The following is a 26,623-nucleotide window of genomic DNA, read 5'->3' as shown; positions in this document are numbered from 1 at the left end:
GACCCGTTGGAGGCGGACATTGTCCCCAGCGGCCCCAATCAAACCCGCATCCGCTTGCCTGGCCTGAGTGAGTGAGCGCTTTTCCACACCCCGCACCAGAAGGGGGTCTGGGGTGTGTGTGCGTTGTGGGGGGCGGGAGGGGCGTTCCAGGAGCCCCTGTCCGGTCTTCTGGTAGCCCTCAGCCTGCGCTCTGGAGTCCCCCTCCCCTCGTGGAGGCGGGTCCGGGGGCGGCCTCAGCAGCCCCGCCCCGCCGGGCCCCCGCCCCTCCACCCGCGCGCGGGCGGCCGCCGCAGCCGCCGCCACCGCCGCCGCCGCCAGCATCGCTGGTGCCGCAGCTCCCGCCGCCTCCGCCCCGCGCCCGCCCGCCCGTCAGTCCGTCCATACGCCTGTCGGTGAGGCCGAGGCCAAGGCCGGGGCCGGGGCGGGGGCCCGGCGGGGGCCGGGAGGCCGGGCCAGGCTGCGGGGTGGGGGGCAGCGGGGCCCGAGCCCACCATGCCGCGCGGCTTGGGCGTGGGTGGCTTCTGGGCGCTGCTGTCGTGCGGCCTCGCGGCCCTGTGCGCCCTGGGCCTGCTGTCGCCAGCGTGGATCGTGCCGCCCGCTCCCCACGGCCCCAAGACGGCCCCCCCGCCGCCTCTGGGCCTGCTGGGACCCTGCCTAGCCCCAGCCCCGCGGCCCTGCGCCCCCTTCGCCCTCGGGGGCCTGCGCAGCTTCGGCGACATCCCAGCCAGCGCTTGGCAGGTAGGTCACACCGTGTTCTGCCCCGTCCCAGCCTGGTGGGCCGGGGTTCCCCCCGCCCTGCCCCGACGGCCCCAGGACCGGCCCTCCAGCGCCGTCCCACCGACCCATTTCGCCGCCGCCCTCGCCCCCCAACCGCCAATCCGCGAGCGCACGCACACACACACAAATACAAACACACTCACACTCACACGGGCACACACGTGCGTGCACTCACGCTTGCTCACCCTCACGCACACATGCGCATCATCCAGACCGTTCTGCTAGTCGGGCGCTGGGAAAAGCCTGGGCTTTCTGGCGGACACAGGGTGACCCCTTGAGGGAAGAAGGAGTACCCACAGAGCCCAGGAGAGCTGGGTGCCCATCCTGACCCTGCTGGGCCAGCCTCCTTGGGCCAGGACCTTTCTTCTCCCTGGCCTGCCTCAGTTTCCTCTCTGCAGCATACAGGGGCAACTCTGGTCCAGCCCTCCTTACATGTTTGCCTTGTTGAGGGGCGGAGGGATGTTTGCAGAACGAAGAGGCTCTTATCCAGTAGTGACCAGGACAGGTCAGGGGTCATGGGGGTTAGGGGAGCATAGGTTCCATGACCAGCCCAGCCCAGCCCCCTGCCCCTGGTGGAGACTTCTTGGGGACACACGGGGAGGGGTTCTTTTCTGGGCAGGGGTGAGCCCGAGGGAGCCGACTGTGAGTGCCCTGGTGCTGGGCACTAGATAGGGGCGGCCTGGCTGAGTGTGCACTCTCTGGCTCTTCCTGCTGAACTGTGAGCTTATTGGCCACGGAGGGAAGGCCTGCCACACAGGTGGGGGTCCTCAGCCACCCTCTTTCCTCTGATGAAAAGGGTACATTGGGGGATGGGGAGAAGTGGTCCTTGCTCCCCAGGCCCTGAAACCTGTGCAGAGATGGGAAGAGATAGGAGGGGGTGATGAGTGCCAGTCATGGGGCTGTTGCCTGGGGATGCTGGAGGGGGAGGACAGGAAGGAGGTCCAGGTCCAGGCACATAATTTTCCTTGAAAAAACTGGGCCTGTTTAAGAGGAGAGGTTATGACAGCTGGGCTGGGCCCCAGGCCTCTGAAGAGCTGTCTGATTGTCTCAGGGATCCCCTTTGTTGTGCTGGAGGGGGTGGTGGGGAGGGGACCCCGGAGGGAGGGGCAATAGCTGGTGGATTGGAGCAGCCAAAGAGAAAGACTGAGAAAGGTCTGGAGGGCTGGAAAACCTCCCTGCCCAGGAGAACTGTCCATCTGCCAAGTGCTGCCTTCAGAGCAGGAGGCTCTGAGCAGCACTTCGTGCGAGGCTGAGAGGAGATTCTGGTTGAACTCAGTGGCCTCTGAGGTCCATTCTCCTGAGCTTCTCCAGCTCTCAAAAGCCTGTGACTGCAAAGCCTCGGTGCTGCCCTGGCCCCCACCCAGTTGCTGCCCCACTTCCCACTTCCATCGCTGCAAAGCTGGAAGGAGTTCTCTACAGGGGTGGTGCCTTCCCTTCCTGCCTCCCTTCCTCCTGGGTGCCTTCTGAGTCCCTTGGCCCCAGCCCCCTGCTAAAGAGTGCCCTCCACAGTGTCTGCTTTCTTGGCTTCTTACTGTCTGCTGCTCACCCCCATCTCCTTTGGGCTTTGGCTCTGATGGCATCTCCTGAGCTGTCTCTGCCCACTCTTCCTCTGCTCTCCTGGAATCCTTTTCTTCCTGCCTGTCTCCTCCTGCCCCTGCTCACACCTAGGTCCTCTCCTCTCCTGCCTTCCTCTTCCTCTAGAACTCTGAGTTTGACAGCCTCATTCCCCAGCTCTCCAGTGTGGTCTCAAGGCTGCAGAGGAGGGTCCCCAGGCCCTCACTGTCCTCACACCTCCAGCTGCTCAGCCTGGCAGGGCCCAGAGGGAGCCAGCTGCTCAGCCCCACCCCAAGGGCTGCAGAGGAGGATCCCCAGGCCCTCACTGTCCTCATACCTCCAGCTGCTCAGCCTCCTCCCCCAAGGCTGCAGGGGAGGATCCCCAGGCCCTCACGGTCCTTTAGCTGCTCAGCCTGGCAGGGCCCAGAGGGAACCGGCTGCTCAGCCCCCACCCAAGGCTGCTCTTCTTCCAGCCTCAGGACTCGCCACTGTGGCTCCAAGGCACTGGTCACTGAGAGCTTAGGTTTGGCTTGGACCCTCTCCCTTCCCTCTCAATGACCTGTCCTGCTTGGCTCTCTCACCACATCCCTAGGGCATCAGAGAGGCCACCATAGCCTCCTCTCTGTCCCTGACAATCTACCCTGTGCTCTGCTGCCAGGCTCATCTGCTGTAATACCTTTAGTCACTCCCTTGCCCACTGAGACAAGTTCAAACTCTTCTGGCGTCCAAGGCCCTGCAGTCTTCCTTGTCCACCTCCATATTGTCCACCCCTATGTTACTCCCTACCACATACTCTCAACTCTAATTCATACCCGCCTCTGCCGGAGGAATGGGGGCTGCCCACTCACTTACGTCTGTGCCTTTGTTCACACCGTTCCTCTCCACCCTTACCTGTCCTTTGAAGCCCACCTCCTCCAGGCAGTCTTCCTCTACCACACTGCCACCCTTCCCCCAACATCTGTGGCAGCTCCCTGAGCCTCCTCTAAACTTTGTATCTCCCTCAGTCTTGGGGCAGGTGAGGTAAGTCACACATCAGGGCAGAAGAAAATATTAGGTCTGTGCCCTGCCCTCCCAGCAGGGCAGCCAGCATCTGCTAACGGCCCAGCTCCTTCCCTGGGCCAGGTCTTCCATTCTCCATGGGCACCCCCAGTGCCAACTCACCCATCTGTATGGTATCCTCCAAATACCTTGGGAGGAAGGCAGGACTAACCTGTGTAGCCTTATTTTACAGATGAGGAAATGGAGGCACAGAGCATTGACATGATTGACAGGGGCATAGCCAGGAAGGGACAGAGACTTGGGCCTCTGGCAGGTGTTACGTAGGCAAGGGAAGGCATGTCCACATCAGGGAGCGGGCATGGAAGGTGCTGGGGACCCCGCCCTGAGCAAAGAGCAGGGAATGGGTAAAAGCCTTGAAGCTGTAGGCTGCAGGTGATAGAGGGAGCTCTGAAGAGGCTTGCACTAGGGAGGGGGCAGCAGCCGCAGGAGTGTCCTGGTGGGGGGCAGGAAGGGAGCCAGAGGGGGCCTCTCTCTGTGAGAGCCTGGCTCCACCTGCAGCCCCCCAAGGGGCCCACCCCATCCAATGCCTTAGAGGCTTCACCTGGAAGACAAGAGGAAGGGAGGCAAGCCCTGGGCCCCATCTCCCTCCTGGCATCCCTTGGGTCCCTGATATGGGTGGGGGAACTGGGGGAGCCTGGCCCTGGATCCAGCCCTCTCCACAGCCCCTGTTTCCCAGCCCACATGCATAAGGAAGGAGTGCCACTGATGCTCTGAGCTCTGCATTCACTTCAGGTTCCTTCCCAGCTCTAAAAATAGCCTTGGAGCCCAAGTATTTTTGCTGCAGAAACAGGACACCAGCAGGTCCCTGCTGCTCCACACAGGCACGTGCCAGTAGCGTTGGGAGCTGGGGAAGGGCCTGTGCAGCGGGCACATTCAGAGCCCGCCAGGACCCTGGGCCCCCTCTCCAGCCAGGCAAGGCAGCCAGCAGTGCTGGTAATGGCCCCATCCTAAGGCAGATGTTTGCCAGGGTGGAAAGAGAATTGAATAATTTGCACTGAGTGCCACTAGCAGGTGGGTGGGCTCAGCAGCTCTTCAGAGCCCAGAGCTCCAGATCTGGATGGCCCCAGCCTGGCCCCCTGGGAAGCCCCCAGAGAGCCTGCGCTAACTCAGCTCCCTCAGCCGGGCCTCACTGTCCTGAGCGTATGCTGAGGTGGGGGCTGGTGGCCTGGCCCAATAGCCGAGGCACATGCCCTGGCTTTGAATTGTGGCTCTGCTGTGCACGGCTGCCCTCTCTGGGCTGCTTCAGTTTCCTCCCCTGTACACTGAGAGTCTGGATGACATGTCCCAATCCCTTGGTATTCTGAGGCCCCAGCCCTGCCCAAGGCAACCCAGGTGGGCAGCTGGTCTGCCCATGGCCTAATGTGGAAGGCAGCTCTCCTTAGAAGGGAGAGCCTGGGCTCTGAGCTGGTCTCCGTGAAGCCCTGAATCCGGGCTGCTGTCTGTGTTGTCCCCCAGGGCCCCTGGGGACACTTCAGTGATGTCACAGGAGGGTTCAGGGAGGCTCAGCCAGGGTTTCAGTTGTGACTGAGCCTCACGTCCAGCCTCCCCTGGCCTGGTCAGGCCTGAGGCTCCTTCCCCACCTGCACTCCATGGAACAGGAATCTTGAGGCAATCTCTCCTGGTCTCCCTGCTTCTGCGCATGATCTGACATCAGATCCTGCTCATCCTCCTCCCAGTTTCTCCTCTAGTTCCTGGTCCAGGGCCCCCTCGGCAGGTGGCTTTCGGGCCTCTCCCCTCCCTTCATCGGGGGCCAACCTCCTGTTTCTCATGGCTTCTCCAAGGCCTCTCGTTGCTCCTCGTTGCCTACTCCATAAGGGTCAGTCTTCTTGGCCTGGCATTCACAGCCCCCACCCATCCGGCTCCTAGCTGCCTTTCTGGCCTTCTGGAGCATACTGTCCAGGTATTTAGGGTTCCAAACAAACAACTCTTCTCTTCTTCCTTCGGATCCCTGTGGGTTTCTGACTGCTGTCGTAGAGGCCATGGGCCCTCTGCTTGGTGCATGTGCCGTGATGACTTGTGATTGTCTGGCTCTGGGGTCACCATGTGACTGGAGATCGGGCCACCCCCACCCGTGACTTCTCTTAGACACCCCTCGAGAGTTTCCGCATCTCAGACATCCCTGGTTAAGCAGTTGTGCAGTTGTGTCTGACTCTCCATGACCCCATTTGGGGTTTTCTTGGCAGGGATACTGGAGTGGTCGGCCTCTCCTTCTCCAGCTCATTTTACAGATGAGGAAACTGAGGCAAACAAGGTTAAATGACTTGCCCAGGTTCACCCAGCTAGGAAGTGCCTGAGGCCAGATTTGAGCTCACGAAGCTGGGTCTTCCTGACTCCAGGCCTGGCGCTCTGTGCACTATGGCGCCCCCTAGCTGCCCAGGCAGTCCCTGTTACCCTTCCAAACAGCCCTGCTGGGGCACAGCCCCCTTGCCTTCCCTGGGGGGAAGCTGGATTTCCCGCTGGATCTGGTCGGGTTTCAGGGTGCTTCCCAGGCAGTTACCTGGCTGGCCCATCTGCCCCTGGGCCTCAGCAAGCCAAGTCAATGCCAGGTGTGGTGCTAAATGCTGGAAATACAAAAGAAACAGAAAGCCTGCCCTCTGAGGGCTTACATTGTGATGGGGAAAGACAATACCCCAGGGTAGATAGAGAAGGTGCCAAGGGCATCTGTGGCACCTAGAGCCCCCGGGAGCTGAGGCTTAGGAACCCCAGCCATGGAGCATCCTTGGGCGGCTCTGCTAGTGAAGGGCAGGCAGTCCCTAGAGGCCAAGCCTGAAGGGGCTGGGGGGGAGGGGCCTGCCCTCCTGCCCATCTCTTCACATTCTTTCCAAGACTCACATCCTGTTTGAAGATGTCCCTGGGCCTCGGGTGGGAAGGGAAGCCGCCCCTGGTAAACAGCATCAGGAAACCTGGACAAGCCCTAGGACAAGCCCTGCCCCTGCCCTGGGCCCCACCCCCTCCTTCCTCCCTGGCAGGATGAAGCCTGGGCAACTCACAGTGGAGGGTGGGGTCTGGCCTTCTCTTCCCCTCCCCCACAGGCCTGGTCCCTTTTAGGAGCCATCAGCTCAGCTTGGCACCTGATCTGTGGCTGTTGCCTCCTGGTTCACTTGACAGATGTCCCTGCACTTTCAAATTAGACATGAGCTCATTGGAGCCTGTGGGGAAGGCCTGGTAGGTATGATTATTCCCCTTTCACAGATGAGGCAACTGAGGCCAGGCGCTTTATTAGTGACTTAGCATGGTGTCTGACAAGGTAGGCATGGAATAAAGTGCTGGGTTATCGCCATCATGCTAGCTGATGTCCGAGGCAGGGGATTGCTAGAAGGGACCTCCGAGGTCACCTAGCCCAACCTCTCCATTTTACAGTAGAGTAAATGGAGGCCTAAGGAGGTAGGGTGACTTGACCAAAGTCTCACATGTTGTAGTGGGGTCTAGCTCTTACCCACCGTCCCATCCTTTCCAGGATGGTCTGCACTGGGAGTTTTGGGGGCACATGACCTCATAGATAGTGACTTAGCCGGAGGCTGAGGCATTTGGGGGCTAGGAGGTTGTCTCTTACCTTCCTCTGCCTTCCTCTTCCTCTGTGGCCACTGAGTTGCTGGGGATTGATTTCCCCTCCTTCTCAGCACGCCAGGAGGCAAGCACTTATGGCCCAGCACTTGAGAGAGCCCCATCCCCTGGGTCATCAGGACAGGTGCCACTGAACAGACCAGGGAGGCAGGGCTGAAGACCTCCAGGCCAGGGCAGGGGCCAGAGGGAAGAAGACTGAGGGTCCACTCTCACCAACCTCACAGACTTCTGAGTGCTGACTTTGGACCCTGAGATACAAATACTAGCTTACACCAGCCAGACCCCAGATGCAGCTTCACCACTGGCCAAGCCCCTGACCCACTGCCCTCTCTGAGGTCCTTCCGCCCTGGCCCTTGGGTCTCTCCCTTCTGAGCCGAGAGGCCAGTCTGAGCTGGGTCTTCACTATCCTAAAGAGGAGGGTTTAGCCCAAAGAGGCCGATCTTAGCACAACCTCAGAAATAACTTTCTGACAATGCACTGGAGTGCCTTGGGAAGTAATGAGCTCCTTGTCATTGGTACCCAAGGCCAAATTCCTGAGAGAGGTCCCTTCCAAAGCTGAGGCTGGCTGCTTGCCTCCAGTTTCCCTTCTTTCTGAGGACCCTTCCCTCCAAACCTACCCATCTGCTGCCCTCGGAAATGATCTGGACTTTCCTTCTGTAGGGGGCCTCTCTGGGGGCCTGGGATGGCATCAGAGGCTGCTGCTGTAGAGCTGGGTGGGGAGGAAATCTCTGTGGTCAGTGTGGAGATGAATCATCCCACCTAAAGGCAGGTTTGCAGCCCCACTGGAGGCACTCATTGGTTTGGGGATAAACAATCCATCTCCCTGGTCCTGGGCGATTCTGCTGCATCTCTTCTCCCCTCTTAGGATCTTGGCAGGAACTTCTCAGCTTCTGAGGGCAGGAAAGGAGATTGATGGCCCTCCTGGGAGGGAACTGGGCCAGGCAGGGCTTTCAGAGGCTCTGCCATATGCCAGCCTGGGTGGCCCCCCTGGGGTCCCCTCCTAGGCCAGAAGAGGAAACTCTGGGAGGGGACTCTTGCCCCACATCTCCTAACCCATAGGTGGGAGGCACCCTCAGCATTTGGTCCCTAATTCAGAGGCAGTGGCTGGTGCACACATGCATGGGGAGCTGTCTTTGGAGGGTCTAGCCCTGGCTCTGAGCCTGAGGAGCTGTGTGGCCTTCAGCTTCAGCCCAAATGCAACCTCTGTGCTGCTGCTGGACACTTCCTGCCCTCCAACTCAAGGCTTGAGCCCGGGTCTGGCTGCCTGCATCTTGCTTCTCAGTCCTTGACTCCTCAGCTTAGCCTGGCATGAGACTGAGCACCCAACTGGCACCAAGCAAGACTCCTGGCATTGCATGGACCCAGGCCCCTTCCTCAAGGCCTGGGGATGACAGAAAAGCAAGCCAGCCTTAAGGACCTGCTGAGTGCCAGGGCCTGCTAGGTGCTGGCACAGAGAGAGACCTGAGAAGTTGGTGCACCCTGTGGGGCACCAGCTCTGAGCAGCCCCTGTCCCCGGGGCTTAGTCCTAACCTCAGAGTTTGCAAAGGTCAGCTAGTCCAGTCAGCTCAGTCCACAGAGGTCCTGGGAGGGAGCATTTGCAGGGTATAACCCAGGGAATAAATGGTCTGTCGGGGATCCAGGTCCAGGCCTGTCTTCACTGAACCCCACTGCTTTCCTGGGGCCTCGCTGCTGATGCTGGATGGGGCTGCTAGGAGGGATGGCCCATGCCCCCAGCCCTGCTCCCCTGGCACCCCCTGGGTTCTGGGTGCTTCTCCCAGGGATGCCAGAGCCGGGGCAGCCCCAGACACCTGCTTCCACACTGACAGGCTTAGAAGTCTTGGACTGGTCTCAGGACCTGGGAGAGAACCGTGATTCACTTGGGGGCTGCTGGGACACGCCCACTCCGAGCTGCCTGGCGGCTGGATTATTCACTACAAAGTGGGAAATTGTTCTTTTTTCTCCTCAGTCTCAGCTGGGTTCTCTTGGCTCACCAACAACAAAGCCCCTGGGGATTCCGGCCTTTCCTTCTGCTGGGCCCCCTCCCCAGCTGTGCCTGACTCCTGGGGCTGAAGTCTTGGGGAGCTGTTGAAAGCCCCACCCCACTGGGCAAGGCTGGGGAGGGGGTGCTGTGGCTGGGGTGTGCTGGGCAGGGGAGGGGATGCCATGGGTAGGGTGCACTGGGCGGGGGAGGGGACTTCTTTGTGTGCCCAGGGTGGTGGGGCTGGCCCTGATGTCTCCCACTGATGATTCTGCCCTGTAGCTTTAGCCCAGCCTCCCTCAGCCTACAGCCTCCCCTTTCCTTCTCTTCCTCCTCCATCCCTCCGGAGCCCCCCTGCTGCCCAGTGTCCATGGTCCACTCGCTCAGCTCTCAAATGGATCCTCCTACATCCTAAGTCTAACTGTCCCACACACCCCTGGGCGGCTCCCTCCTGGGGTCTTCAGGGCCCTTCATCATCTGCCCCCTGCTGCTTTTCCAGTCTTCTCACTCCCAGCTCCGACTCTTGGATCCAGTGAGGGCACCTGATCTCATCCCCTCCCATCTCACCATCTCTCATCTTCACTCTCTCCCTGGCTAATGGCTCCTTCTCCCCTGGGTTCCCCAATACTTCTCTTGACCCCACCATGCCCTCAAACCACGTGTGTCTTTACTAGAAAAACCCACCAGGTACTCCTCTTCCTCAGCCATTGTTAGTCTGGGCACTAACCTCATTACTTATCAGAAACAGCTTGCTCAGGTATGTCCTGGGAAGGCAAGTGCTCAGGGCTCTGGCCTGGGCCCTTTTCTTTCTCCCTGGGAATCTCCTCTGCTCCCATAGGTTCCATTGGCATTTCTATATCAATAATTCTCAGAGTGATTTATCTGACCACAGCCCCTTTCCTGAGCACTAGACTCATGCCACCCCCTGCTGCTGGCCATCTGCAATCAGACATTCCATAGGTGTCTAAGCAGAACTCTGCCCAGACAGCCACCCCTGCAGTCACGGTCCTTCCTGTGGGAGCTGTTCCTGCTGTCTGCATCATTCCGTGTCACTGCCCTGCTCCTTAGAGCACCCTCCCTGACTTGACATCTGAAGCCCTTTGTGACCTGGCTTCCAACTCACCACACCTTGCAGCCGAGCTGGCCTCCTTGGAGGAAGTCAAGGATGAGCTATTCCCTCTCCCACCTTCATGCCTTTTCACTGGCTGGTGCCCTTGCCTGGAATGCTCTTTCCCTTTACCACCACTTCTGTCTTCCAAGGTAGATTAGATAGATGGGTAGAGGAAAGAAAGAAAGATGGATAGATAGGGGGTTTTTTTGTTATTGTTCAGTCATTCTTCAGCTGTGTCCGATTCTTCGTGACCCCATTGGGGGTTTTCTTGGCAGAGGTACTGCAGCGGTTTGCCATTTCCTTCTCCAGCTCATTTGACAGATGAGGCAACTGAGGCAACAGACTTGCCCAGGGTCACACAGCTAGTAAGTGTCTGTGACCAGATTTGAACTCACAAAGATGAGTTTTCTGATTCCAAGTCCAGTGCTCTATTCCCTGTGCCACTTAGCTTTCCCTGAAAGATGGGTAGATGGATACAAAGATAAAGATGGACAGACAGACAGATAGATAATGTGGATGGATAAACAAATGGGCAGACAGAGATGATAGATGGATGGATGGACAGATAGAAGGATAGATGGATGGATAGAAGGATGGACAGATAGATGATGGATGGATAGACTAATGGATGGTGAGAAGGATGGATAGATAAATGGACAGGCAGATGGATAGTAATTAGATGATGGACAGATAAATGGATGCACAGATGAACATATGGATAGATAGCTGGACAGACAGATGGAAAAATGGATGGATGGTTATAAATTCTTACTATAGGCCAGGCCTGAGACTGACATGAGCAAGTAAGATGGTCCCTTTTCTCAAGTAGTCCACATTTGATCGTGAGGGACAACTGAAGAAGGGACAGCTGGAGGAGAGGGGAGTGGGTGGCCTGCCCAGGGGACGTTGAAGTGCTAGTCGATGGCCTGATCTGGGCAATGGGGAGCCCAGCCTGGCTGGGGCAGAAGGTGCATGCTGAGACATGGGATGGGAACGACATGGGGGCATGTGAAGGTGCCTCCCACTCCCCAGGCAGTTGGTACCAATGCCAGGCCCAAGGGGACATGGGGAAGGTGTGCAGCAGTGCCAGGACCCCTCCTCCACCCTGGCTCAAGGACTGGAGGCTGATGCCAGGGTGTTTCTACAGGCTGTTAGCAGCCTATTCATTCTCTAGCTCTGATTTATCACCTGGGTGGGGGGGAAGCTGGGAGGAGATTTTATTGGCTTGTTTCCATGGCAACCCTATTGACTCTGAAGTGGGCTATAAAAGGAAGTGTCTGAGTGGTGGCATCTCGAGCTGGACCAGGGTGATCTCTGGGAGGGGAGAGCAGGGTTGGGGGGCCCACTCTGGCCAAACCTCGGGAGCACAGGGACCGGCAGTTGGCAGGCTCCCCTCCACCTGGTAGAAAGGTCGCAGGATTAGGGCGTCAGAGCCATTTGGTACCAGCCAGAGGTGAACAAGAGGCTGCTGTAACAGCCCTGAGTGGTGCCTCCAGAGGCAGCACCTCGGAGAGCTCCTAGTGGGGGAAGTTTGTCCCCACCTCCATCGGCCTCTTGGCAGCTTACCCTCCTCATTTCTTTTTTCTTTTCTTTTCTTTTCTTTTTTTTGGCTAGACAGTGGGGTTAAGTGACTTGCCCAGGGTCACACAGCTAGTAAGTGTTATGTGTCTGAGGCCGGATTTGAACTCAGGTCCTCCTGAATCCAGGGCTGGTGCTCTATCCACTTGGCCACCTAGCTGCCCCACCCCTCCTCATTCCTGATTCCGCCCTTGAGGACTAGCATTTCCACCCCCACCCCCAGGCCTTCTCTCTTCAGGGCCAACACCCCTTCAGAGGAGGGAGGTCCAGGCTCTCCCCACTCCCGGCTGCCCTCCTCCCCACACTCCTCACTGCCCTTGGCAAGCCATGGGGTCCAACAGGGGCAGAGGAGAGTGGGTGAGTCACCCGTCTGCCCCTGGGCACTGGCTCTGCCTCTTGTATGTGGCCGGGCTCTGGCTACCCTCAGGGAGCTCACCTCACCGGAAGCAGACCTCTGCAGATGCCCTGAAGTGCCAGGGGCAGAACAGAAAGAGGCTGGAGAGACCGGGGTGCCTTTGATGGGCCCATTGCATAAGCTTTGGGGCCTCAGTTAGCTCATCTGTAAAATGTGTTAGCAGGACACGTGCAGGGCCTGCCATCCTGGGTCATGACGAGGCCACCGGCACTGTGGCTGATATGACCCAGGGGACTGTGGGCACCAAGCAGGGACTTCTCTGAGACCAGGGAAGCCTCCTGGGCAGAGGCAGCATTTAGCTAGACCTTAAAGGGTGCATGAAAACTGGAGGTGGGCAGAAGTGAGGCAGCTATCAGCCTCTGGAGCTGTCCTTCCTTATCACCCCTGTGGGTCTGCAGTACCTGGAGGCATCCACACTGGAGCCCTGGGGCCTGGCCCTGTCCCTCGCCGACCCAGGCGGCCTGGAGCTCAACCCTGTCCCTCGCTGACCTGGGTGGCCTGTGTCTTCCATCCTGGGAACCGTCTTTGTCCCTCGCTGACCCAGGCGGCCCGTGTCTCCCACCTGGGGCCCATCCCCATCCCTCGCTGACCTGGTGGCCTGTGTCTCAGCTGCTTCCCTCTCTGTCCCCACAGACCAGCACCGTGCTGTGCTCGGGAGGCTGGGTGCTTCTGGCCCTCAGTGCCCTGCTGGCTGTTGTCTCTGTCTTCCTCCCCAGCGGCCTCTTGGAGAGGCGAGTCTGTGCCCTGGCCGGATACATGCAGATGGCAGCAGGTGAGTTCCTCCCCCCTCCCCCAGCTGCCTGGGCCCGGCCGTCAGCCCTATCCCTGCTCCAACCGGGGGCCCCTTTGCTTTCCTCATTTTCTTGTGGAACCAGAGAGCAGAGGTGCCGGTAGCAAGGACTGAGGGTTCTCCCCCAAAGATCAGGAGAGGATCAGCATTTAGGGAAGGCTGGAGAGGACCGAGGAGGGTCTCAAAAGTCATCTGCAATGGCTCCCCCCACCATAAAACTCCCCCTGCAGTATCAGTGATGATTCAGTCCAAGCTTGAAGACTACCAGAGATGGAGAGCTCACTACTTTCTGAGCCAGCTCATCCCACTTGGGGATACCCCTTCTTGCCTGCTAGCTTGGGGCAGGGCCCACAAGAGGCAGAGTGATGCCACGTCCCCAGGGGTCTCCTCAGCATCCACATGGCCACCAGCCTGCTTGGCCTGGGTGGACTAACCCAGCCAAGAGCCCTGTGTCTGGAGGGGGTGCCAGTGGCTCTAATGGTCGTCATGAGGGGGAGCAGAGCCAGGGATGGGGCTGGAGGCTTTTTATTCTCTCTGTTCCTGACTTGAGAAAGTTGCTTCTCTCTGAGCCTTAACTTCTGCATCTGTAAGATGGGGTCATAGTCTTCATGACATTCATGTTGTAGGGTTGTCGGTGACCTCTGACCACTCACTGCAGGAGGCCGAGGCTACCTCCACCCCACCCCTGAATGGCTTTGCCCTTGGCCTTTGGTGGAGGCAGCCACCAGGGAGCTTGGAAGTTCTAGGATGGTAGAGGCCCCAGGAGGCTGGGACTCAGTGTTCACCCCTCCCCCTCCCCCAGTAATTCTTCCATTACTGCTGTATACTGTTCTCTGCCCCACAGGACTCTGTGTTCTTTTCTGTTCTTTTGGGTTTCCTTGATCTCCCAGTTCTGAGGGGGACAGGAAAGAGCATAGGAGTCCTGTTGCTGGGGTCCTGTCTCCATGGCCCCAGGTGCCAACTCTGCCCCTCCTCTGGACTCCAGACTGTGCAGGCCCCAGCCCTTGGCCTGTTCCTGGAAGGGGGCACACAGAGGGTGAGGTTGGGTAAGGCTGGCATCAGACCAGGGGTGCCAGAGTTATAGAGATGGCTTTGTTTCTACTCTGTGCATTGGTGCACGGGCCCAGCCCCTCTGACACTCTGGCTGGGCCCAGTGCCTTGGGCCTGTGAGCTGGGGCTCCCTGAGGATTGTGGCCAGAATGAGAAACAAAGCGGCTTGGCCCACTTGGATTCCACAGGGACCTGCGCCCTGCTTCTGCGAGGCCTCCTTTCTGCTGTCCCCTCACCAGCCTGGACACGGTGGGGAGAGGGGGGCATCGGCGGCTTAATTCAGCCATTGGCTGTCCTCCCCACGAGGGCAGAGCAGGGCTGAGCAGCCCCATTCCTGTAAGGGACTGCCTCCAGCTGAGCCCACCCCTCACATCCTGCCTCAGCCTCTCCCTAGGACCTACCAGTGGGCTCAGCATCAACAGGGGCGCTTGCTCAGTGACTGAGAGGGGTCAGTGCATATCAATCCTCCAGTCACCAGGTATTTATTAAGTCCCTACTGCATGCTGGGCCCTGGGCTTGAGCTACAAATGCAAAGAATGAAACAATCCCTGCTCCCTAGGGCTGCCAGTCAGCAGGGGAGACAGTCAGGACAGGTAGAAACCTAAAGTGATGAAAACAGAGGAGCAGCCAGGGGGCACCATAGTGCATTCCAGTAATATGGACCAATCAGCAGCCCACTACCCTCCCCAGTCTTCTCCTGCTCTTGAAGATGGAATAGGGCTTAGTGCCCACATCCAGTGCCCAGCCCTTCTCAGCCCCTAGGGAGCTCAGAGGAAGGAAGGGAGGGGGAGGGGAAAGAAGGAAGGAAGGAAGAAAGGAAGGGGGAAGAGAGAGAGAGAGAGAGAGAGAGAGAGAGAGAGAGAGAGAGAGAGAGAGAGAGAGAGAGAGAGGCAGAGGCAGAATCCAGCCTCTTCATTTTAGTGAGGAGGTGCTGGAATCTAGTTTCTCCCCCACTCCTACCCCTGATACACACACAGATAATTGATATGATCACCACAGGCAACACGTTATTTATATGCTAATGAAATGCGAAACTGTGCCTGGCCCTGTCCAGCCTTTGGGAAGTGTGAAGGAGTTCTCTGAATGGAAGGGCAGTTGGGCTTGGGTTGAATGTGCCTGCCATGTCATGCCCCTGAAGGGGAGGGCCTGGGAAAGCTAAGCTCCCCTCCCCCAAGCCAGGAGTAGAAAAGTAGGAAGCCTTCAGGGTGGGGAGCAGAGAGTCCCTGGCCAGACAGAAATAGACCCTGGGAGCAGCTCTCTAGGCAGGAAGCAGCTTCTCTGGCTGCAGAGTTGGCTATGGATTCAACAGACGAGTATCCCTGGCAACCGAGAGTCGAGTTGGGGAGCTAAGAAGGAAGCCCCTGGAGTCGCGCTGAACAAGCAGCCCAGCAGGGGGAGCATCCCAAGCCATGCAGTGCTGCCCACGTGCTGCCCACGATCTCTTACTGCCCTGTTCATGCCTGTTCCTTCCCATAAGCACTACTCGTATTTGTATAGGCTCTTGGAGTTGGGGGGTGGAGGGGTGGGAAGTGGATATTTTGTAGCTACTATTGTCACTCTGCCATTTTAGTCAATACCTTTGCTGTGAGCCAGTTATGTCTGTGGGCTATTAAAGGTGGCCTCACTGGTGGGGGCTCCTAAGCTGAAGTTTTAGGACTGAAGATTCACAGGATACTCTTTAAACTTGAGGTAGTCAACCCCCTGCATGTAAATTGTGGGGGAGGGGATCCCCAGAGAAAGCTCCCTGTGAGGGAGCACTTTAGGGAGGGAACTGTGGGCTCTCAGCTGGACTCCACAATAGGGAATGCTCCAGATGTTGTCTGCCTAGGTCTCTGGTCTCCATCTGCAGCCTCAGGCCATTAGGATGTGGTTGCCTCCCACCCACCTTGGTCACAATAAAGCTTTTTTCAAACCTGAAGTGGGTATTGCCATGGGGTGTGGCACATAGTAGGAGCTTTAAAATGCTTGCGTGCCTGATGGATGGACTAGGGACAGTTAATCACAATCAACCCGCAAGCATTGATTGAGGCCAGGCACTGAGGATCCAAGCCCAAAGAATAATTGAACAGTCCCTTTGGGCAAGGCCACCTGATCTCCTGAGGGGGTCACTGAATATCTGTGGCCCGAGGAGGGACACGATGACTGTGGTGTGTTGGCGGCAGTGGTCAGGATAGAATGGTGAGGGTTGAGTAGTCAGGCCCTTGTTGGGCTGATCCCGGTGGGAGGGGATGAGGGCCTGAGCCTGGACTGGTCTGCGGAGGGGCAGGGAGGGGACAGCCTTGGGAGGTGTTCTGAAGGATGCCCATCGACAGGACTTGCTGACCAGTGAGGTGTCCAGCTGGAGATGAGGGCCTGGAGCATGAGAGAGAAGGCAGGGAGGGAACGTAGACTTGGGAGTGCTTCATCTTGAGGAGACATTGAAACCATGTGAGGGTAGTGTAGAGTGAGAGGAGGTGGACCACTGGCCTGTCCTTCATGGTCCCAGGGGGCAGCCTCTCTTCTGGCCTTTTCTCTGTCCTCTACCTTCCCTAGGGAGGAAGCCCCCCAACAAGGTCAATTCTTTGATGAGGAGCAAAGTCTCCTCCAGCGTCTTGGACACTGTGGAGGTACACAGAGTCATTAACCTGGCCACAAGCTCCCTGGTGTCTCAGCTACTCCCCAACACATGGTCCAGCTGTAGCCTGTCCCTACTGGTCAGTGTCAAGCATAGACAGGCAAGGGGCAGGGGGAGGAAGTCTTATAATATCAGAGCTGACATCCCGAGGACTTCCAAGGTCACCCAGTGTCTCCCAAGTCCAAGACCAGTGTCTGTGTCAATTCCCCACTTGGAGCAAGGCCAGGGGGATGGGGATGGAGGCTGGGCAGAGCGCTTGTACCGTATGGGCAGGTATCCAGAGGTATCTGTATGCATGCCTTCTGGACCCCGGGTGCCCCCAGGGGCTCCCAGGGGCCAGCTGGATTTGGCTGTTGGTCAGTGCCTGGGGCTGGGAGGCAGCCTTGGAGTGGACAACAAGGCCCATGGAGAGAGCAGACCCAGGACTCTGCCCTGCAAGTTTAACATGCTCTGGGAGGAGCAGGAGAGGAGAAATCTGCCTTGGTCCAGCCTAGAGACCCAAGTACTCACTGATTCTTTAGGCCAGCTGCCAGGATGCTGCACCCTCTACAGCAGATCCTAGTGGCCTGGTCCTGAGCACAGTGCCGGGCCCTTTGGCCATGCTGAGAGCTAAAGAAACTCCAAGAATTCCAGGACCTTTTGAATCCTCTCTGCAACCTCCCTTATGCAGATTCAGGCAGCCTCCATCCGCACAGCCCTGGCTAGGTGGAGGGGACCTCCCATTCCTTCTCAGTCCTCTGACTGGGGAATCACAAGAGGATTTGTCTGCCTCCCGGGGGCTATGTTTCTGCTGTCCCATTCACTTTCTTGTGGAGTCAATACTGTAGTCGGCTGGCTGCTGGCGTACTGGGCCCGCATTGGAGGATCAGCAGCTTGCTGGGAGGCTTTCTTCATGGGACAGGGAGCTTGCAGTCACTCTAGGACATTATTGCCACCACAGTCTTTCCAGTGTCACACTGTGTGCTTGGGCAGAAACAGCCTTCTCTGCTGCCTGCTAGCTGGAAGTAGAACCATTTCTGAGGCCTGCACATCCCCATCCCCTGGTTCTGGGGCCCTGGGAGCTGTGTTGGGCTGAGTGATAATCAGACTGGGGAGAAAGTAGCTATCAACGGACCCTGGCCTGGGGGCTGGGGAGGGATCCAGACAGAAGATCCCCCACCCATAGAGGAAGAGAGGAGGAAGCTGTCATTGGTCAGCCCTGACTGCTTGATGCCCTGCTCTGTCCAGGCTTGTCCTGCACCTCAGGGGCCTCTCTCTTTCCACTCCCAGAACTTTCGCTCACTGTTCTGTTGCTGCCTTTCCTATAGAGACTATGGGCAGAGGCTTTACTTAGCCCCACATGTCTCTGGTGGGTCATGCAGCTGCCCATGTGGCTGGCTCTGGGTAGCCCACCCTTGCAGGACAAGGGAAGGGCAGTGCCGTGGTAAGTTGTTATGGTTGTTTACCCAGTCTCTGGTACTGGGGGTACAAGAGCTGCTGGTGAGGAAACTCCCATCACCAGCACCACCATCCTCTCCTGAGTTTGGCCCGTGTCCCAGGGAAGCAAAGCAAGGTGACCCAGCCCAGAGGGCCACCACTTCAGAGGCAGGACTTCCTGACTCCTGGCTGCCTCTGAGGCTGTGTGGCGCTGCCCCTGGGGGCCTGGAAAGGGGGAAAGGGGAAAAGTGGGCCCTCCCCTGCTGCCTGTGGGGAGTAGGGCTCCTTTGGAGCAGCTTATGCATCTCCACTTAGCTTTGAGGGAGGGAACCCAGAGTTATTTTTAATTCTCACAAAGCAACATTCGAAGGGAGGCCCAGGTCTCTGCCAAGGGAGGGTGTGGCTGGCTTGGGGGGCTGGGCTGGGCTGAGGACCAACAGTGCTGGCCAGGCTTTCTGCTGTCTCACCAGGGCCAAAGCCCTCAGTTCCCACAAGGCCAGAAGGAGTGAAGGGCTACATCTCACCATAGTCAAGCTGTTCCTCTGACCCCACTACCCCCAGGACACAGGGCATGAGCACTGAGCTGGGCCTCTTGCTGGTGGGATGGGATATGTGGATGCATTCTCTCCCCTGGCCCTTCTTGCAAATAATTATTCTTTGGAGTTTTCCATTTTGATGTCCTTTGTAGACTAATATTATTATTATTTTGCTAGCAATTCCAGCTATAGTAATAATAATAATTATTATTTTGTAATAAGTGTTTTGCAAAACACTTTACATATGTTAACTCATTTGATCTTCACAACAACCCTAGGAGGTAGGTTATTTTATTATCCCCATTTTACAGATGAGAAAACTAAGGCAGACAGAGGTGAAGTGACTTGTCCAGGATCATGCGGCTATTAAGTGTCTGAGGCAGAATTTGAATTCTGGTCTTTTTGACTCTAGGCCCAGTGCTCTGTGTATTGTAGTGCCCCCTAGCTGCTCCTTACTCAGTGATCGAAATGATGACCTTTCTTCAGCCAGTGGGAGGGTTTATGCAGAACAAGGAACAGGACTGAATATCTCCTGACTCCTTCTTGCCCTCCCAAGGAGAAGGATCAAGAGCCCCAGAAAGTGGGTGCTCACCTGTGGTGCAGCATCTGCCAGTGGAGGAATGTTCCCCCCTACACCCATCAGGTGCCAGGGGAGAGGGAGGGCAGCTCTTTTACTGATTCCCCTGAAATCAGAGGCATTCACGGGCCTGGCTCTGTGCTAAGCAACGGCAAGAAACAGTCCCTGGCCTCAAGGAGCTTACAGTCTAATGGGGGAGACAGCATGCAGAAAACCATACACAAACAAGAAGGACAAATAGGAAATAATGAACAGAGGGAAGGCACTAGAATTAAGAGGGGTTGGTGTTCCTGAATCAGAGTACACCTGTCGGGGAATTGGTTGTAAGAAGTGGGGAGGGATGGGAGGGAGCCTAGTTGTGAGGCTTTGACTAGTGAGCACAGCATGTTGTATTTGATCCTAAAGGTGATAGGGAGCCCCTGGAGTTTGTGGAGTAGGGGATGACATGGTCAGACCCGGGCTTTAGGAAAAGCCCTGAATAGAGGATGGACTGGAGTGGGGGGAGGCTGAGGCAGGCAGCCTCTCCCCCCAACCCCGCCCCCAGCAGCTACTGTAATTGTCCAGGTGTGAGGGGATGAGGGTCTGCACCAGGGTGGGGGCAGAGTCAGAGGAGAGGAGGGGGCAGACTGGAGAGATGCTGTGAAGGAAGAAACACTAAGACTTAGCAACTCTGGGGGCTGAGTGATAAATGGAGGAGGAGCCCAAGGCTTCAAGCTTGGGTGACTGGGACAAAGGCTTCTCTCCACCGTTCACCACAAGTTAGGGGGAGGAGAGGGCATGGGAGGAGGAGTGGGAGCTGGGCTCGGGCTCTGGGCTCTGGATGAGTTGAGTCCGAGGTGGCCGGGAGACATCCAGTTCTTGCTGCCCAAAGGCAGTGAAAATTCAGGCTTGACTCCTCTGGACATAAATGGCTCATCAGTGAGTCAACAAAGGAAGTCATCTTCCCAGCGCTGACTTTCTTCTCCATTGCTTTTCTTGCTCCAAACCTGTTTCTCCCATATTTGTGGGACGCTTGAGCCCACCTGACACCGTTATGCATAGAGGCACATCCTGTGCCCCTCGGCCACCTTCTAGGTGTGCTCTTCTAAGGGGTGAGCTCCTCAGAGCTCCCTGGACAGCCCCATGAATGTCTGAGACACACCCTATCTTTTTTATTACTGACATCTTTACCAATTTCATGGTTTTTAAGTAAAATTATTTCCATTTTCATGGTTTCTAATTAGAATGATTTCCAGTTTCATGGTTTCTAATTAGAGTGATTCCCAACTTCATTTCTGGGACCACATTTTAACGAAAGATGTTGACAAACTAGAACCTGTCCACAGGAGGGTGACCAGGATAGGAAGCGGAGAGCAAACAGCAGGTGATTCAGTGAATCTAGGGCCAGGCTGGAGGCAGGAAGACCCGAGTTCAAAGCTGACCTGAGATACTTACTAAGTTTCTGTTTCCTGAGTTTCCTCCTCTGTAAAGTGGGGATAATAACAACACCTACCTCCCAGAGCTGTGAGGACCAAATGAAATCATCATTATACAGTGCTTAACACAGGGCCTGGCATACAGTAGGAGCTATATAAATAGTTATTATTGACAAATGTTAGCTGTGGGTATTTATTTGGCTCCTACCATGCACCAGACACTGTCTGAGCTGCTTGGGCTACAAAGTCACAGGTGAAATTGTCCCTGCCCTCAAGGAGCTTTCACTCTATTGGCATAGGAAACAATGTATACATGGATGAAATACACCAAGTCTATTTAAAGTAACATGCATCCTTCTCTGAAGTAGCTGGCAATGCTTAGCCTGGAGAAGAGATAGCTAGTGGAGACAATAGAACTGTCTTCAGACATTGTTGTTTGTCCTTCATTCTCGAAGAGGACCATCAGGGAGGTGATGCCATGACTTGTAAGTGAATTGGATTTAAGTGAGGCAGGGTTGTGCAAAGTCACCAGCTTACTTTCTCCTCTGGAGCCATCTGGGTCCAGTGGCTTGATGTAGATCAGGACGTCTAGAGATGGCCCAGGATGCAGTAGGGGGACCTTGGCCTTTTTAAGCTAAGGTCCTTAACAGGTCTCAGTTTGACTGAGGCAACACCCATTCAGTGATCAAGGCTAAGGAAGAAATGAGGCAGAGAATGGCCTCTTTAACCAAGTTAAAAAATTTTTTAAAGTCCATCATGGAGGGAAAGACGCTCAGAATTTCTGACCATAATAGAAACAATTGCTGTTTACACTCACTGTGAGGCAATCAAGGCCCAAATAATGACCAAGTGGGGCTTGGTCTAGGACCTATTGTTGGCCAATCAATGAGAGCCAGAGCTATTTGAGCTTAAGGCATGGTCCTTAAGAGAAAAATGCAGCCGGTAAACCCCAAGATATCTTGTGAGGTTTCAGCAATCAAAATTTACATTCCTTTGGGCAGAGCTCCCCCAGGGAAGGATATTATACCCTATGTGGAGAGAAGGAAGGGAAAGGAAAAAAAAAAAAAGGAAGGAAGGAAAAGAAAATATTGTAGGGTCATCATGAAAGGAAGATTCTGCTTGGCCCCAGAAAGCACCACCAGGAGCACCAGTGAGGGTGGGCTGAGGGCAAGCTGCAGGGGAAGATGAGGAGTGTGAACCCCATGGTGCTCAGGAACATCCCCAAATAGGATTAGCTCTTTGGGGAGGCAGTGAGCAGGCCCCTGGTAGAGGCCAGACCTCCAAGGGTCTGCTAGGGGTGTTCTAAAGGGGGTTTTCATTTAGATGTGGGTGGGGTGGACTGTGTGCCTCTGACCTACGTCCCCCCCGGCCCTCCCCCCAGATTTGGTGAATTTTGTCATCAAAATTCTACTTTTATAAAGGCAGCCAGCTCCCACTTTGGAGCTACTTACCCTCTGAATGTTTTGACCTCTGTTTTTCTAATGTATAAGTTATTGTAAAAATCTTTCAAAAACCTAACCAAGCATTCCAGTTCAAATGAAATATTCTGATGGTTTTTATCTGGGCACTCTCCAGCCCCTCCCTTGTTCTCGTCTTCCCTTTGGACCATCCCACATTTCTGGTGATCTTTGGTGATGCTGGTATCTACAAGTCAGTCTCAGCAGGGCAAATTGGAGGCTGATATTGGGGCCATTCTGGGAATCTCACACTCAGCCTGGGAGGCAGGTTTCTAGCATTTCCTAAAGGAGCCTTCACCAATGTTCCCTGCAGTTCTTTTGTCTCAGGGTCAGGGTGGCCAGGTCCCATGCCACAAATGATGGGACCCTCTCTCCTCCCTTCCAGTGTTCATCATGGCCTCGGGACTCCTGGTCTACCCTCTGGGTCTCGGCTCAGCTTCTGTGAAGAGCTCTTGTGGGAACAGCATCGGCATCTATAATGTTGGGAGCTGCCAGCTCGGCTGGGGTTACACGCTGGCCATCGTGGGGGTCATGCTGTCAGGCTTCTTGCCCTTCTTCGCAAAGTATGCACCCAAAGAGCACATCTCACCAACCCCGATGCCCGCTATTTTATAGCAGCTGTTACCAACAAAAGGACATCTCGTCTAAAACAAATGGGCAGAAGGTAGAGGAGTCTCTCTTTTTTTTTCCTTTATTGCTAAAACAAACAAACTCAATGGAAACAAGGGGGTCTGTTTGCCAGTACCCCAAACTGCCCTGACCGTTTTCCATCCGCAGGAGTGCCTAAGTGTGGGGTTGCAGTAGAACTCCCGAGAATCCAAGGAGCCTCTGTCCTCCTCCAGGCAGAGATCCCAGCCACAAGAGTCAGGCAAACCCACACCTGTCTAGCCTCAGAGGGCGGCATCTACCTCCCAGTTTCTTTTATGTCGCAAACATGGTCAATCTTTTTAAAAAGTAATTCATTTTCATTGGTGACTAGATATTAAATTCTTTTATAAGCCCAGTTATGACTACTGTCAGGGTGCTTTGTCGTGTCTAAACAATGAATTCTCTGGATAGCTAAAAGGGACCCTGTGTTGTCCAGAAAGCAGCCCCTTGGGTTATGCATGGTCAGATAGAGGCAGGTGGGTCTTGGAAATACAGACTGGTGGTCTAGAAAGGCCTGCCTGCTCTTCATTTCCCAGGCCTTAGAGCCATGGGAGAACTTAGAGGCCCTCTGATCATCTTATGGATGAGGACCCAGTGGCTGCCTATGCCCAGCAAAGGGAAGGGCCGTGCCCAACCAAAGGCATCTGGAGAAGGCAGTGAGTAGCAAAGCAGGATACAAACCCGGGTCTGCTGACTTCATTATCAAGGGTTCTTACCATTGTATCATGCTGTTTTCCAATTGGTTATTTTGAAATTTTTCTTTAAAAGTCTTTGCAAATTATATCCCTTGGTTAAATATTGGCATTAAGTAGAGCAAAATGGAACAGCCAGAGATTTGACTGATGACATATAGGTTTGCTTGGGACCAACTTGAAAGGTATTGGGACAAAAAAAAAAAAGGCTGCCATTTTAATAGAAGGGAGAGATTTTCTTGAAACACAAACATCTTTCCACTTGTGTTAGAATATGGGCCTCTGCACATCTGTGCTGACCACTGTGTGTGCATGTGTGTGTATGTGTGTGTGTGTGTGTGTGTGTGTGTGTGAGAGAGAGAGAGAGAGAGAGAGAGAGAGAGAGAGAGAGAGAGAGAGAGATGGCTACATTATCTGATCTCAAGAAATCTTAAGCATTTTTTGAGGGTCTCATCTTTGTGTGGAATCACACTGGTTTTTCTATTGCAGGAGAGTCCAACAAATACACCATTTGCCTTAACCAACAGAGGAATTGGGTTCCAAGCTCACTCCATTGCCACATCTCATTGGGGAAAAAAGATCTGTGGTCCCACGCACACCCATCTTCCTAGTAATTAACAGAGAAGGACCTAGGATCTATTTTAATTCTAACCAGAAATCTTGTCTGATGCATTTTTGAGATGGTACATGCTGTCTTTGATTGGATCCGTCATCACAGTTAACAATTTTTCTGAGTCCTAAACAGGTTCTTTGTCCATTATTTCTCATGAAAAACGTACTTGAAGGAAACTAGAGGCAATGTTAGGGAAGGACAGGGACCTGAAACAGAGAAAAGCCTCACTTGGGAATAAAGTAACAGAGGCGTATGCATTTTACCATTAGAGCTTCCTGAACCCTTCAGATTTCAAACTGAAGAAGAGAATTATTTTTAGCACCATTTTAAGGTATGTTCTCATGAACACCCAGGGGCATATTGTTCGTAAGAGGTAATAAAAGTGAAGGGAAATTACACGGTGAAAAGAGGAAACATTCTGGGGAGTCTGCTGTGCTGCCCAGAGAAGGGCTGTGCCACATGAGCAAGGAGCAGGGAGTGTGCAAAGAGCCCAAGCACACACACATGCACACAGAATGCACAGGTCCACAATGCCCACAGACCCACGTGTGCTCACATGTGTGTACATGCACACAAACGTGCATGTACGATCTGCACGCACACAGCCATACACATGTGTGCGCACATGCACACACGTATCCCACCTTTCTTCAGGTGCAGTCACAGCATGTGACACATTCTGGGCTCTTGTTTTCAGAGTTGCTGAATGATGTAACTAAGAGCCCAAAAGATGGGGAAGAGGCAAGAGGAAAGGGAATAATGATGGATGTCAGGTTATTTCCCTTGTGGCTTGTTAGGAAAGAGAACTTTGTTTTCTCAAGCCACCTAGTCCAGAAAAACAAAGATGACATCTGGGGGTCTCATTCAGAAAGAAGCTACTCTTTCTGCAGGTCTGGAGCAGCCGAGAATCTGCCCCTGCTCCTAGAAAGGGCAAGAGAGAAACAAACTTTGATTCCCTAACCAGTTTGTGCCTTTCCAGTAGAACCTATTCATTCCTGTTTTCAAAAGCAACAAAACCATCCTCACCTGCCGAGAATGGTGGATGGAGACCAGCTGACGCCCCAGCATCCTTTGTGATTCCTCCTCGTAGCAAGCAAAGTGCAGTGTTTATACTGGTTTCCCTCATGTCTGGTCGGGAGAAGTGATTTATTGGCACAAAATTAGCTACCGTGTGAATATAAGAAATCCCGACGCCGGTAACCTGACCTTTTGTAAGCTTCACAGACATAGATTCCTTAATAATTACAAGGGAGCTTCTCCAGAATGTTAATGCACCCAGCAACTTCTCATACATTATGTGGGAAATCTCCATTTTCCAAAATGTGAAGTCAACTTGCATATTTCCATTTTGGAATATTTTTGCATTTCCAAAACTAATGCTGCCATTTATCTCACTAAATTTTTCAAAGAAAATATCCTTAATTTAACTAATCATCATGTGTTTATTAATGCTGTTAAATCACTTTTTAAACAAATCATATTTGTAAGTTGAATTGCATCAACTGTTTCTTTTTCTTTATTATTATTTTTTAAACGTGAAACTTACTGGTTCAGGTTCAAATTCAAGGGTTGTTTTTTCTAAATTAAAAATCATTTCAAGTGTAACTAAATGATATGCTGTCTCTGCTGTGTTTCTGCATTAACTCGATGGCCACTTTGGGGATGAGGACAGTTTTCTGTGTTTGTTGAATGAATATTTCAGGTGTTGCAAATACTGGCATCTTCGTAAATAAAACGTGTCACCTTGTTCACTCTTCCGTCTCTTTGCTTGGCTTTTCATCTCCGTGAATGTCTTTTTGTGAGAGAATCGGACATAAGTTTGGGAGCAGAAATCATGGTAGCCTGCAAGGTTTTGCAAAGCACTTCACAATCGTGATCTCATTTGATCCTCACAACAACCCCCATTTGACACTTGAGGAAACTAAGTCAAACAGACTTAGTCAAGGGACTTGCCCAGGGTCCTGCAGCTAGGAAGTCTCTGAGGCTACATTTGAACTCAGGTCCTTGTGACCCTGGGACCGGCACGCTGTGGCACCCCCAGTGACCTCAGCAGAGTCGTTGGCTCCAAGCTGAAGGAAGAGTTGGCCCAGGGTATCCTGACCACCAGGGCGAGGTGCTGCTCAGCACAAGTCCCACACCTGGAGGTTTCCAGAGAAGCATAATTATAACTGATACTCAGACAAACTTTATAGTTTACATGTGCTATAGGCATCATCTCAGCCCTGTGGAGTAAAAGCTGTGGTAGTGTACCCGTCCTACGACGAGCAAACTGAGATGCAATGAGTTTAGATGACCCGCCTGCGGCCACGCAGCAAACATCCACGATGGGCCTCACTACGGCACTGTGGCTGCTGCCTGGACGTCCTCTGGGCAAACCAAGGGGATGCCCAGAGCCACTCAGAGGTAGTCATGGAAACCATGTCTCCAATCTGTCAGTACAACCTAGGACATGGGGGATCAGGGACAGTATGGGCACCCTACCTGTGAGGAAGGTCTAACTGCTGTGTGTATGGCGGGGGGGGGTGCGGGCCCTTGGCATAAATGGTGCTGACAAGCTGGGCCAAGCTATTTGGGGACATACTCCCCTGGAGGCACAGCAGGCACATTCAGGGAAGTGGGTCTAACCAGGCTGGAGCAGAATGTGTGGGTCCCAGCTGTTCGTCTGACTGCCCCCGGGCAAGGGGGGAGGGGGATGTTCATGGGCTGCTCAGTGCCCCTCCCCTTCCAGGAACCTCCAGGTGGGAGAGGTGCAGCTTTTGAAGAACACAGTGATGGAACA

The 26,623-nt window shown here is 54.7% G+C and overlaps 1 protein-coding gene across 2 annotated transcripts; it reads left to right on the top strand.

Moving 5' to 3' along the window:
- Positions 1-432: 432 nt before the first annotated feature.
- Positions 433-25,595, top strand: LOC110193150 (LHFPL tetraspan subfamily member 7 protein-like). Of its 2 annotated transcripts, XM_020964776.2 has the most exons (4): positions 434-738; positions 12,670-12,808; positions 22,277-22,555; positions 23,721-25,595. In XM_020964776.2, the coding sequence occupies exons 1-3, from the start codon at positions 493-495 to the stop codon at positions 22,504-22,506; spliced, it is 615 nt and encodes a 204-aa protein (XP_020820435.1). In that variant the 5' UTR covers positions 434-492; the 3' UTR covers positions 22,507-22,555; positions 23,721-25,595. The 2 variants fall into 2 exon arrangements, with proteins under 2 accessions (XP_020820434.1, XP_020820435.1); XM_020964775.2 differs by having other exon boundaries at positions 433-738; positions 22,277-25,595.
- The last annotated feature ends 1,028 nt before the right edge of the window (positions 25,596-26,623 follow it).

Source organism: Phascolarctos cinereus, unplaced genomic scaffold, assembly GCF_003287225.1.
Source record: "Phascolarctos cinereus isolate Bilbo 61053 unplaced genomic scaffold, phaCin_HiC Scaffold_7;HRSCAF=346, whole genome shotgun sequence".
In the NCBI taxonomy this organism is placed as follows: domain Eukaryota; kingdom Metazoa; phylum Chordata; class Mammalia; order Diprotodontia; family Phascolarctidae; genus Phascolarctos; species Phascolarctos cinereus.
This window is presented reverse-complemented; position numbering and strand designations above follow the sequence as displayed.

Bases quoted from the DNA above. Each gene is read 5' to 3' on its own strand.
- LOC110193150 (XM_020964775.2), top strand. From the start codon at position 493: ATGCCGCGCGGCTTGGGCGTGGGTGGCTTCTGGGCGCTGCTGTCGTGC. The intron at 739-12,669 runs GTAGGTCACACC...CTGTCCCCACAG, and splicing joins TCCCAGCCAGCGCTTGGCAG to ACCAGCACCGTGCTGTGCTC. The intron at 12,809-22,276 runs GTGAGTTCCTCC...CCTCCCTTCCAG, and splicing joins ATACATGCAGATGGCAGCAG to TGTTCATCATGGCCTCGGGA.